The sequence below is a fragment of the Corvus cornix genome, chromosome 2, assembly GCF_000738735.6.
Source record: "Corvus cornix cornix isolate S_Up_H32 chromosome 2, ASM73873v5, whole genome shotgun sequence".
NCBI lineage: Eukaryota > Metazoa > Chordata > Aves > Passeriformes > Corvidae > Corvus > Corvus cornix.
The window spans coordinates 116,109,966-116,123,811 of record NC_046333.1 but is presented as its reverse complement, the minus strand read 5'-3'; the positions used below and the strand labels follow the sequence as shown (position 1 = coordinate 116,123,811).

Sequence of the window (13,846 nt, the reverse complement as noted above, 5' to 3'; positions counted from 1 at the left end):
ATCTTCAACTAGACAGCCCTGTTGTGGTTTTGCACTACCTGTGTGCCAATAAGGGACTTTGGTACACACCTTAGATTTAGTGACTTGTACTGTATTTTAACTTGCAGTCAAACACTTACATGGGTGAATGCTCAGTTTCTGCTTATAAGCAAAATGCAAACAGAAAAAAAAAAAATAGCCGTGAAGAGAAATGTATCATAGCTTCCCCATTAGTAAAACCAAAATAAAACCAGGCATGTTCTAAAGCTGAATATAACTCAAGTTGTGAAACATCCTGGAACTGACAGATGGAGAATGATATTATACTGCCAGATATTATCATTATTACCTCATCACAGAGACCATTGAAGATGTCAGTTTAAGACTGTCCTTATCCTCTGTAACGCTCCAAACTCTTTTAACTTTGTTCTTCCATTTGGCATTCTGCCACCCATCAGGATTTCTCTTCAGCTTTGCATTCGGCAGGAGTGTGTTCGCAATATTGCCTCTGCATACTGAATATGGCTCCAGCACAGCTACACAGCGGTGGGTTTTGTAAAACTCCATCTGGAGGAAAAAGGAATATGAAATTTCAGATTTAGAAGTAGTTTAGAATAAATTGGTCATATTTTGCATGTAGTTTTGACAGAGTGTCTGATTAGTGTTACTATTCTGCAGAGAAAAAGTTGTCACAGCATCTGTGACAGGGGCATACCACCATGCCACAGCAGTGACCTGAGAGTGGGGGTTTCATGGCTGGGTGTGTTCTTGAACCAACAGAGGAGAAGGGTCAGTTCTTGGTTTTGTTGATCCTCTAGGAACCTGAAAGTTCATCATGTTTTCCACAGTGTGATCTCACAACTTTTTACATGTATGTGATCAGTTGTCCATTCTTACTCAAGGAATGAGCAGTTTCCGTTTTCTTAGACAATCCCACTTTTTCACCAGGTAGGGGCAGGATGGGAGAAGGCAGGCTCTGCAGTGCATGGTGAAGAGGTGAGCCAGAAGCCTCATCTGCAGATGTGAATCACATCTGTGGATCCTGAGGGCCACAGCTCTGTGTGATGGACTTAAACTGGCTTGTTCTCTGCAGGCAGGTCCCTTAGGTGAGGGTTTCTGGCTTAGCATCCAAAAGAGAAAATGTACTGCTAAATAAGCTTATTTGCTGCTTACACCTGGTTTTCTGGAGGTAGCCTGGTATTCATCTGATTTAAAAATTCAGGAGACAAGCTGAATTCATGTGAAAAGAAAAACGCTGGGTTTTTTTTTTACTCCACCACCGCATTTGCAGTCCTCACAATTTCCCTGGTGAAGGGTTCTCTTGCAAATATATATACACATGTGTTTTGTATGGGGATACATTCAGTACTGTTCAGTTGTTGTTGTATTATCTGAAAACACAGCCTGTGTTCAGCACTGGACCTAAAATTGTATCACAGACTGTTTAAAAATATATGTTGTTTAAAGAAGAAAAACACAGAATGTTCTGTATTATCTATCTGATACTTGAAGCTCTTAAAGGAGAGATCTTTTTGAATAATAGCAGAATCAGAGAATCACAGAATGGGTCAGGTTGGAAGAGACCACAGTGGGTCATCTGATCCAGCCTTCCTGCTCAGGCAGGGTCATCCCAGCGCACATGGCACAGGATTCCATCCAGATGGCTCTTGAAAATCTCCAGTGAGGGAGACTCCACAGCCTCTCTGGGAAATCTGTTTCAGTGCTCAGTCACCCACTCACACAATAAAGTTCTTCCACATATTCAGGTAGAACTTCCTGCGCATCATTTAAAGCATTTGTATTATATTTTATTTGAGGAAAAGTAAATAAAATGGTAGCCCTTGCCCTGCTTTTAGAGATAGATAATTTTGAAGTTCATTCAAAATAAGAGTTAGAAGTTTCAGATAGTAGTTGTTATGTTTCTAGAGTTCATAAAATCATTAGGATGCCTACTCTTCCTAAAAAGCAGTCAGACTTTTCCAGCCTTTTGTGTAAGTGTTCGTTCTGCACCATGAGCTGCTGCCTCATGAGAACCTGAGTGCTCAGCCCCTGCAGGGTGGAGGGTGCCTGGGGATGGCACACACCCACACAGAGCACTGCAGACAGGGTGAAGGGAGAGCTTTGGGGGAAGGATTTTGCCTCCCTTTGCTCAGCACATGAGGGACTGTGTGGATTCCCATCCCCTTCCCACTTGCCCCGTGCTGGCCAAGAGGACCCAGAGACTCCCCACTGGTGCTCCACCTTCCCCAGCTGCTGCCCAGCTCAGCAGCTGGATCCAGAGCAAAGCATCTGACCAGCAGTTACAGCTTCATGGGCACAGCTGTCTTGGTATGGGTTGTCTGCTAGAGGCAGAGATAATGATGGCTTTCAAGGCTAATATGCTTGGCACAGAGGGAGCTGATACTGGAGGGAAGGGACCAAGAAATCAGTAGTAATTTAAAAATATAAATGTCTACCAGGATTCAAATTTCAGCCTTCAATTGATTTCATCTACTGTGCTCTCTGTGCTCCTCTCCTCCGGTGCTTTCATAGTCATTAAATGAACTTGGAAAACAAGTTCGTATTGATAACTCCTTTTTACCAAAAGCTATTAATTTCTAAAACAACATAAATACAGGTATAATTGTGATGTCACATTGTCAGAAGCCAATTCAAATGCTTTTCAGAGACACAAGTACATGTAAAGTGGTAAGTATGCCATAATGAATGGTATTATTAGTTTGATTTATTGCCAACCAGTCACCTTTACAAAAATCAATCCCCAAGCTCATAAAATGTCTCCCTAAACTTGATACCTTTTTACACTGTCAATAATAAGAGAAAAGGTGAAGTTACAGGATTATCTTTACTTTTTTCCTGTGTGTTAGTTGTTGAAAGGTATCTTACAGATTGCTGTGATATATGGGAGTGTGTATATGAGAAAGAGATAGGTTATAAAAGTCATGAGCCATAAAAATATAAAAAAAGAAAAATCTGAGTGATCTTTAGACAATTCAGATGACATGTCTAACAAAGACTGTCAGTAGAATAAATGTGACTATGTTAATATACTGAGCCACTAGCACATGTCCTTATCATAATGGAACTTACACAATGGTAGCTCCTGTCAGATTCTACTTTATACATACATACATGTTTGCCTGATGCACAGAAAGACAACCGTATCTATTTCACTTCAGCTCTGAATTGATACTTCAATTTTAAATCACCCACAGAACACCTTAGCTTAAATCAGAGCTCCTCTCTGATACTCTTTGCTATCTGTCGTGTTTCTGTGTGAGTATACTGAAAAGATGTTACAGGCAATCTGCTGAGGTCTGTGTGTATGGTGCATTTGACCTCTGGACAAGAAAGGAGTTTCATCCTCCAGTGCTTTTAATTCTTATCCTTACAGAGACTGAATCTGTTGCTTGCATTAAAATAGTATGTCTCGTTAATGCTAAGAAGCAGTGACCCACATAGCACAATGGATTCATTTGTCAATCCTGCGATTTCTGAGCTTTCCATTCATATATGTCTTAGCAGTAAATCGACTCAGAAATCATTTAATCAGTCTATCAATGCATCCTTCTTGTCAATGGTCTGAATCCTGAAAAGTCCAGTGTCTGACTGGGCAGCTCCAGGTAAAATAGATTTGGACCTAATACTAGATGTTCAGACTCTGAAAACTCCCAGCAGCTCCAAAATTCACAACTCAAAACCACAAAACTCCTAAGTTAAAAAAGCAGGATCTGGAAACTGTCTTGAATTTTGAGGATGTTCATGTTCTGGTCTAGGTCTGAACTTCAGAGTGCAAACTTATTCCTGTTTGTTAGCATTTCAGAAATACTCTACACACAGTTACAGAAAGCAGCACCCTTTTGTTCCCCCTATAAAAAAAAACCCCAAGCTTTCATTCCTTTTTTTGCTATTTCCAAAGGCTGACGCTAGAGCCCGAATTCTTTATAACAGTCAGTGTTATGCAAATGTCAATCATATCCTTACTATGTTTATTTTCAGTATATACATGTTTATTTAAGTACTTGCCATTTCCTTTAAGCCTTACATAGCCAATTAGGCCAACCGAGGTCTAAAGGAACAGAACACTTTATTAGTGATATGCTTAATACAGTTTTTTTCCTCTTGTAGATGCAAGATTTACGGAATACAGAAGGAGCCCAGTATAGTTCCCATCCTCAGATGGCAACCATGAGGCCAAGGGTTCAACCTGCAGATATTAGGCAGCCAGGAATGATGCAGCACGGGCAGCTGACTACTATTAACCAGTCCCAGCTCAGTGCACAGCTTGGTTTGAATATGGGTGGAAACAGTGTTCCTCACAACTCGCCCTCTCCACCTGGAAGCAAATCTGCAACTCCTTCACCATCCAGTTCAGTCCATGAAGATGAAGGAGAAGATAGCTCTAAGGTAGGCTTAGATGCTAGGATTACTATGTAAATGGTGGATATTTTTAGGACCTGCTAAATGAATGATATGGCCACAGTTATTAAGGTGATACTTTATACATGATTGGTGGTTCACTGAAGTGAATAAAGGATTATGAATACAGAACTTACAATATCCAGGCAATTCTTCAGGCAGCTTGAGTAAATTACATCATTCCTCTTTGTGAGAGCAAACTGGAATACTGTTAAACATCGAAAGGATAGTCATTCCTTTAGGGCTTTAATATAAGGATTGAGTTTTCTCACTTGCATAGCAGGGATGTTTGTTCCCAGTTAAAGATCAAGTTACTGCTATAAAAAGTATGAACAGTCTGTGCAATATGCTAGTCTTTGCTGCTTGGTCACAGGATGAGTAAACAGAACATCATAGCAACCAGAACAGAAAGATCCTATGAACTTTAAAAACCTTACCTTGAAAATCTGGAAGACCCTGTATGCATTCATGCTTTTGGGAGGTGCTGACACTTCATCATGACATGTTTAAGCTTCATTTTAATGTCAGTACAGGAATGAAGTGATAAGAATAATTTACATAATAAATTTCTTTAAAGGATAAATGTCAATCTGTATAGCAGGTTTTGCATACAAAAATCTCCCAAATCTCCCAAAATCCTGAAAACCTCCCAAAAATACACAAGTCTATTATCTTAATTTTGCAGACAGAAAAGCTGAGACACAGGAAGATTGGGACTTTGTACTATGTCATCCCTTAAACCAGGAATATAGCATATTGAAACTGAGAGCCTCCATAGCTCTCTTTTGTGGTCACTAGAAAATACCAGTCCTGTTAGAGCACTCCTGCAGTGCAGTGTGTGCCACGTGCACTGTAGTCTGTACCACAGCCACGTCTGGTGGGGAAAAGTTGCAGACTTGCAAGGAATATGAAGAAAAGATATTGTGAGTCACTGAGGAGGTATAATCCAGTCAAGAAATGTAAGTCTGATTTGTTTTAACATTATATTGTTTTTCATGCCTCAAGCTATAAAATAATCATGTAATTGGAGACATATGTTTTACTACAATTTGAATAAATTCTGATTCAAAAGTTTTATTTCAGGACATTCCCCCGATTTCACAAACTTTAGGTTTTAAAAATTACTGAATAATTCATATATTTTAAATGAGCACTTCCTTATTGAGAGAGACTTTAGAATACAGCTATGTAAAAATAATTCCAGGCAGCCTTTACTTTTTCAGAATAATTTATTTGCTACTCCTATTGCATTGCTAATATTTTTACATTGCTGGAAGTATTCAAGGTGCTCTAAACTTCTGGAGAAAATATCCACTCAAATAATTAGGATTTTCTTTCTACTTCTATCAAGTATTTCAGTTATTTAACCTATATTTTTCATGTACTTTTTCACTGTAGCACTTTGTGCTAGCAAAAGTGCAGGGTTGTGGTTCCAAGCAAGCAGTAATTATCTGAAGCTAATGTTTTTAATAGAGAAATACAAAGCACTGCAGACTAAGTAAAACTTTCTCCTTTCTTTGTGAAAGCCAGTTTATATAGTGTTCAACTTTTAACAAGCCATGTTATTTTGGAAAACACTCTTTAAAATTCCCTCCTGCTCAGTCTAAGCCGAAAAAGATGACAAATGGCACAATGCACAACACAAAATTAAATCCAGTGTGCTAAAGTAGATACATTGCCTTAAAATTATATTTATAATTTCACTGCTAAGAGAAAAGTTTTAAAGGCTATTACATTTGGTTAATAAACCTTATTAAATTTAATTTAAATTCTTCTCCAACTCTATGGTTTAAGCAAGCCTGATGGGGAGCAGATAATGCCATACTTGCCTTCTGTGGGATTTCTTAGGGCTTCATGAAAACACCTGAGGCTGCTCACCACTGGAGACAGGCAGTGGGCTGGCAAGCCTGATCCCATGCAATGGTTCTTCTGTAGTTCCCTCTTTAAAAGACAAGAGAAGTTGAATAATCAGCCTAAGGAGTAAAGTGTATTGTTGTACTTCAAGATTTAAACCTCTCCAATGTGTATCTCTTAGTCACATTGCTCTTTCTGGAAGCTGCCAGTGAGTAGATATGAATACTCAAAATAAATCAGTTTTCTGTGGAGATCTTTCTCCCCAGATACAACAGTATTACATTTTATCAGAGTTGCTTTGGAGGGGCCTGTGAAAGTTCTAACTCCAGAAATCCTCTTCCCAGCGAAAGAAGGCATTGGATGGGGACAGGAACAGATAGACCTGCTATTCTGCCTCTTGTGAGAACATCTTTCTTTTAACGGAACACAACTTTGAGAAATTTGGATTTTTCTCTTTGATTTATAAACTACCATGCAGATGTGTGGTATTACTTAATAGACCAGGGCCAGAGCTCATTAGCCAATCCTTCAGCAGAAGTGCACATATTGCAGTCATGGGGTCGCTTTGGAGGTTACTTCATGGAGTCAGAGATGTTCCTGCCATGAGGACTGCGTAAAAAACAACTCCCTCTGAACTCACCATGTCATTAATAGCAATAGTGATGTTCTCCCTGTTTAACCAGTGAGACAAGATGCTTGCCTGTGTACCCACATTGATCAAAAAGACAAAGTACCTTTCCAAATGGAAAATCACCTCAGTGTCAGGTGACCATCCTCAGTTTATACCAGCTGAATTGTGTGAAAGAGAAGCTACTCGTCTTTTCATAGCATATTTGGTAGAAAGGTCCCTAAAAACTATACCTATTTCTATCTAGAGAAAAAAAACCAGAAATCTCAATATCTTGTTCATATTTAAATGAATTTATAGAAAGAGCCTGGAAGGTATAAAAAAATACGTACTTTATGTACACGTTTGGACTAAAATTACAATTGTTGCCCCATGAAGCACTGATTTCCATGCATGAAGGAAATTACCATTTCAGCTCAATGTATATATTCCAAACTCCAGTATTAACTTTACAAACTGATGTAGTTGTTCATGTACTGAGCTTCTTGGATGTTCACTCTAAGATAAATATTCAAATTGTTATAAGCCTTATCCAACATACACAGAACTAATGGTAGCAGCTGCTAAATATTATTTGGCTATACTCATTCTCATAAAGACTCTTTCATATAGGCTGTTCAGACTTCAACTGTCCTTGCACAAGGAAAGGGAAAGGAGCTGCATTATAGAGGGCTCAGTTTCCCTTCATGCTGTTGCTCTAAAACCAGGACAGCTGAGGCTGCTTGACCATAAGATCAGTGACAACTGTAGCATAATTGTAAGGTTGGATATACATTCAGAGAGCTGCTAAGACCATGGAAATGTGAAATGTAGCTTCAGACTAAGGGTATTGTCTCTGCAAGGGGCGCACATCACTAAGCCCCTTAATTCTTCTAAATCTCATGTGGGGCTATTGTTAGAAGAAGAAAAAAGGAAGAACTTAAGAAGTAGTAGTTGTAAGTACCTGTAAAAGCATTCTAAACAAAGTCACCACTTAGCACATGCCTTATTCTGACCACCTCAACACTGGAATATTGCATTTATGTAATTCTTGTCATAATTCACACTGTTGGATCATTAAACATGTACTTCATTATTGCCAAGCATAATTGTGAGCTGCTGGAAGCATTACTGGTTTGTAAATAAGTATTTCTTCATAGATGGATAAGAGGGTTTTCTTCCATGTTCATTTGCATATCACTTATGAGAGAAATTCAAATAATGTATTTTAGAGGGAAGATAGCAAGAGGACTGCAAGTATCAAGAATTAAATAACAGAAACACAATTACTAAAGAACTGCTACAGCATATTCTCCTTATGTGGCAGAGGTTTTACAATATTTACTTTATATGATAGGAGTTATAAGTGGAATTCTGTGTTGTCTGTTCAGCCTATTATGCAGATGGTGCTTGATTAAAATCTATTTTAAACTACAGCGATTACTGCAAGATAGTGTGCATAAAACAGCTCTCCTAGCTCCATTAAAGGCTTTGGTACTATTGCAGTTTATTTTAAATATGCTTATAGACATTTTCCAGGTTCTCAAGGGACATTTAGATATCAACGATGTGCCTTACTTGATAGTTTTAAATCCTGCACTAGATATTCTTGTGATCTGTTATGTGTGCAACATGGTTAATGTACACTTTTTTAAAGTGAAAGATTATTGCTTTCTTGTGATAAATAAGTTAAATACATCACCATAATTAAGCAATAAGCCATGACAGGAGGTGGATTACCATGAGTTAACTACACCTCCAGGGATTTTGAGGCACAAGTCTATGCCTAGCAGAATATATATGGTTTTTATTTTATTTTCCATCTGTCTCTGCTTTGGTGGTTAGAAGTAGAGTCTATGAAGCTGATAGACTGATGGGAGCATAAGGTAGGCTATCATCTCAGCCATTTGCGAGGTTATTAGTACTGGAATTCTGGTATTCTTTTTATTTTGTTATTTTCATATAAGACAAACAGAATTTCCCCTGTGAGTACTCTGTTTTTAACAGTGGGTTTTTGAAGTCTCTTGATCATTAAGGTTGGAGAATAAGGTTTATAGCTGTTCACAGAGCAACTTACCAGAAGGCACTTACACAAGTTTCTGTAGTATATCACCTAGTTTAAGGGTACTTGAAGTAGTGTGGTATCCTAATATACAGAAAACTTTTAAGTCTCACTGGTTCAGAAATAAACTGAAAGGAGAAAAATGTTTGCAAATCACACAGGTAAAATTTTAACTATAGAACTAATTATTGCCACGTCTTCTTGCTCATGGTGTTTGCACAGGACTTCTGAAAAGTTTAGACTAATATTGTCAAATTAGCTAGAGAGACCTAGTTAATTATACTTTACTGCTAGTTTTGTGTACCCCATAGAATTAAATAATAGCAAGAGACAAAAAGTTGATTGACTTAATAATGGGTAGCACACCTTTGTTTTTCCGTATTTTCCAAATGCTGGCAATAGGCTGCATGTCTATTAACTTTGTATTAAAGTTGCAACTATTGTAACATAATGCTCAGAAAACAAGCAACTTCATTTTCAAGTTGTGGTCATCACTTTGTTGCTGTTTTTAGTAAGTCACAGAGATCCAGATTGTTCCCTGTAGTCACCTGGGTTCAGTTGGACACCACATAGTGAGGCATATAGGAAAATAAAAAAGTTATTTTTCTCAAAACGAGGATTTCCAGCCATTTTCCTCATGCAGTTCCTGTATCCTCCTGTGCCACTTGATACGCATTATTAAAAAATAATAATAGAAGGAAGGAAAAGAAGTCATGCCTAGTAGATCCTTAGCCTAGAGCATCCCATTTATGCTCTTGATCTTCTCGTATTTCAAAATGCTTATGATGCACAGTGCTTTGGTCATGCTGACAAAAGAGAAAAGCCTTTGAACCCACTTGTAAGATCACACACCATTTCTACAGCTACAGTAAATTAAGTGATCATATCAAGAAAAGCTACTTTGCCATGGAGCTCCAATGTGTTGAAGAATCAGGTCATTGTCCCTTTATGTGCTTGTAAATCATAGAATCCTAGAATTATTTAGGTTGGAAAAGACCATTAAGATCATCGAGTCTAACTGTCAACCTTATGCTTCCAAATTCACCACTAAACCGTGTGCCCAGGAGACACATCTACACATCTTTTAAATGCCTCCAGGGAGAGTGACTCCACCACTTCCCTGGGCAGCATGTTCCAATGCTTGACAATCACTTTGGTGAAGAAATTTTTCCTAATATCCAATATAAACTTCCCCAGGGGCAATTTTAGGCCGTTTCTTCTCATTCTATGCCTTGTAACTTGGGTCAAGAGACCAACGCTCACCGTGCTACAACCTTCTTTCCAGTAGTTGTAGAGAGTGCTGAGTTGTTGCCCGAGCCTCCCTTTCTCCAGGCTAAACAACCCCTGTTGCCTCAGCTGCTCCTCACAAGTCTTGTGCTCCAGACCCTTCACCAGCTTCACAGGAAAATAGGGTGCTTTGGTGTTTGCACAAATGCTCATGTGCAGGGTTTTTTTCAGGTGGTGCATGAATAAGGCACATGAACTTTCCTCCATATACCATTCCTTTCCTTAAAACATTTGCTTTTACATGAGCAGATATAAAAACAACTCAGCTAAATCCAGATAGGTCAAAACTGATCCTTTAAAAGGCTCTAAACTGTCTATACTGGTAAAACTTTTCTTCTTCAGACTTTATTAGAAGGTGGGGGGGAATGTCTATAACTTGAATTGCTTGATTCACAACCAGATTTTCTTCAAAGTCCCTGGATGATGTACCACCTGCTGTAGAAGAGATTTATTTGAACAGTAGTCTGGGGTCATTCTAGGGAAGGATGAGAATAAGAAAAAGGTAGAAATGACAGTGTGTCTTCTGTCTGCAGATGGTTCATATTGTTGAAGTGATACTCAGGCTATAGAAAAACTAATTTAATTTGAATTTTCTCATTATTTTCATGTCATAGCCACTAGCAATAAAACTTAGAAAAGGTGAAAAGTTGACCAAATGAACTACAGAGATTATAGCAATTATATTAAAGAGAAATATAAAGTACTTAAGGGAAAAAATAGCATCATCTGAAATACTTATAGTGAATTTTCTACATGTGACTAATGCAGATAGTGTCAACATGTGGATTATCAAAGATAACAACAAAAATTCCATTTCTGCATGCAAAATCCATAATTTTTGCATCACAGAGGCTGTAACAGTGGTTGGAGGCTGTAACTGGCTTTTTTTTATAGTACTTTCCTAATTTTATATTACAGGTCAACGGTGGCGAGAAAAGACCTGCTTCAGATATAGGAAAGAAACCCAAAACTCCCAAAAAGAAGAAGAAGAAGGACCCAAATGAGCCACAGAAGCCTGTGTCTGCCTATGCATTATTCTTTCGAGACACTCAAGCAGCCATCAAGGGCCAAAACCCCAATGCTACTTTTGGTGAAGTCTCTAAAATTGTAGCTTCAATGTGGGACGGCTTAGGAGAAGAACAAAAACAGGTACAATATGTGCTGTAGCTCAGAGGCTTTGTTTCAGGAAAGTCAGGGTCATCTGAGCACTGTAGGTAGCTTCTTTTGTTTGCCAGGATGAAAATTGAATATGTGCCATCTCAGGAATATAACTTAAAGATGCTGAGATAAGGACAGAATTGTTTTATTTCATCTGTATGAAACCACTAAGAGAATTTGCCTTGTTTTGGGACGTGACACAAGTTTTAAGATTATATTTAGGGATGTTTTATGCTGAAATTGGTGGGCCTAGGATTTTACAATGTCATTGCCCTGTATGTGAAACTGTCATGTAAGAGGACCTTGCTTCCAAAGCTTGTATCTGTGCATGTGACCTGACATATATCTGAGCTCCCACTTGCAGATGTTTCCCTTCCCCATGATCCCATGATGCCAGAAGGGGAGCTGGGCTCACACATGCTCCCAAATCACCTGGCTTTTATGAAAGACATTAGTGATGTGTTGACCCAAAGAGACCTAGGGTGAACACTAGCAAAGGGCATCCTCTAGCATATATGTGGGCTGTGGAAATCACTTCCCGAGGTTACTTCCATCTTCCATGGAAAGGCCTTGGTTCTGTAATGAGGCCAGCAGAGCTAGACCTGACACTTGGCAGAAATCCTTCCAAGTCAGTCAAAGCTGTGTAAAAGTGGGCAACTCTGAAAGCTCATCACATTTAAGTGGTGACAGCTGGCAAATACCATTCATCCTCACTGTACCATACCATTGCTTTTCTGTTGTTACTGGTTGCATTTTTACTAAGTGCCAACAGAATGGATTAGATTGATAAAGAAATAGGAACTTTAAGAAAGCAACAGATATGGAAGGAAAGGATAGGTTAGGGGAGAGATATATTGTCTGCAGGAGATATATGTTGATGTTAGCACAGAGAGTGAAAAAGAGCTGGGACTAAACTGAATCTCATTCATTCATACACTGTTATTACAAAAATACAGTTAAAAACCTAAGAATTAAAGAAAATTTTTTTATGATTTTTTGGTATGTACAATTATTTAGGCTTGAAAAAAAAAGGGTTACTTTGCTGATAATTGGGTGGTGTAGGTACATTTAGATCCTCGTTAAAGATACCAGTGTAAAAAGAATCAAGATTTGGCACTCACTGACTAACAACAAAAAAAACGTTTTGTTATCTAGTATCCACCATTGAATAAGGCCAGCATTTGGAAAGTTTAGCTGGAGGAAAGGTAATTTTCTGAACACAGGGAACGGAAAAGTCACTTGGACTGGCACATTAGAGTTATTTTGTTGTGTTGTCTCTTTCTTTTCCCTTTTTTAATATGCCCAGCAAAGGCCAACCTAAAAGACTCTAAAATGCACATCTCCTTGGAGCTTGTCATGTGTGCGCTACCACCAAAATATTAAAGCCTTTCCGCAGAAATGTGTAAGAAAAGTGCACGAAAACCTGAATTTCCAACTTTAACTTTGATTTTCTATTCATGGTTGAGAGCAAAAATTGTGTAAGTCCTATGCTGTAAGAGCAGAACAAAATTTATCTTCCTTATCTCTGTTGTTGTTAATTTAAGTTGAAACACAGCAGAATGATGTGTTATGGGATCCTCATGACATATCTATGTAAAAATGGCTGCAACTATGTTTTTTCAGCCAATTTTTTCAAAAGTTTGGGCTAGCATATCTTTGTTGCTTTTTGACTCATTTTGCCTATTCATTATCATCTATTAAGCACATTTTTAAAACTCCAGGGCCAAACCCCTTCTAATCTAGCACTGTACAAAAATAATAAAAGATAGTCCCCATTTTAAAAAAATAAAATTGGCAATGCTATTTTGTAGAATAAATTTAAACTCATTTTTTATTCTGTTAGGAATCTAATAGCACAAAGTCATGATTACAAGACATCTTAACTGACTAGATAGTCTGTATTTTAAAGGCCTAATTTTTCTGATCCAGAGCATTAGTAACTGTTATGAAACCTATGTCTCTGGTAGGAAAATTGGACTCTAAAAATACAAATGATTAATGTAGCATTTGGTATTTGGCATTGAAGAATTTTCAGAAATTCAAAAATAGTTAAATAAATAAACAATATCATCATTAGAGGACTACTTTATTGATGAATTATACTTGCTGAAAAGGATTCAATTATCATAAAGCTTCTGGCTTATGTTTTGGAAGCTAATGCTTATTCTGGAATTTAAATAGAAGTATGTTTCCAAATTATGTTTCCTGAATTGGAACTCCTTTTACTATTTAAATAGTAAATATAAATGAATCAGAAAGTAGAACATAATGCAGCTATTGAGAAAGAAGAATAGGCTCATGTTTTCATGCTAAAATGAAATCTTCTTTGTTCCTATGATCTGAGCCATTTTTTTCTGAAATGCATAGAATTCTTGTTTATTCCTGAAGATTGACCACAGAATAAATAAAAGTATAGAAACTCAGTACAATAATGACCTAAGGGCAGTATATGTATGTCCAAGCCTTTGCAACAAAATTTT

General features: G+C 37.8%; 1 protein-coding gene across 3 annotated transcripts in view; it reads left to right on the top strand.

Moving 5' to 3' along the window:
• TOX (thymocyte selection associated high mobility group box) overlaps positions 1-13,846 on the top strand; it is a 218,919-nt gene that overhangs the window by 170,707 nt on the left and 34,366 nt on the right. For 2 of the 3 annotated variants that reach the window (XM_039549338.1, XM_010401144.3), the window contains exons 4-5: positions 4,108-4,386; positions 11,127-11,357. In XM_039549338.1, the coding sequence (XP_039405272.1) occupies positions 4,108-4,386; positions 11,127-11,357 (510 nt within the window). The remainder of the gene's footprint in view (positions 1-4,107; positions 4,387-11,126; positions 11,358-13,846) is intronic. The other variant, XM_010401145.4, reaches the window with a different exon arrangement.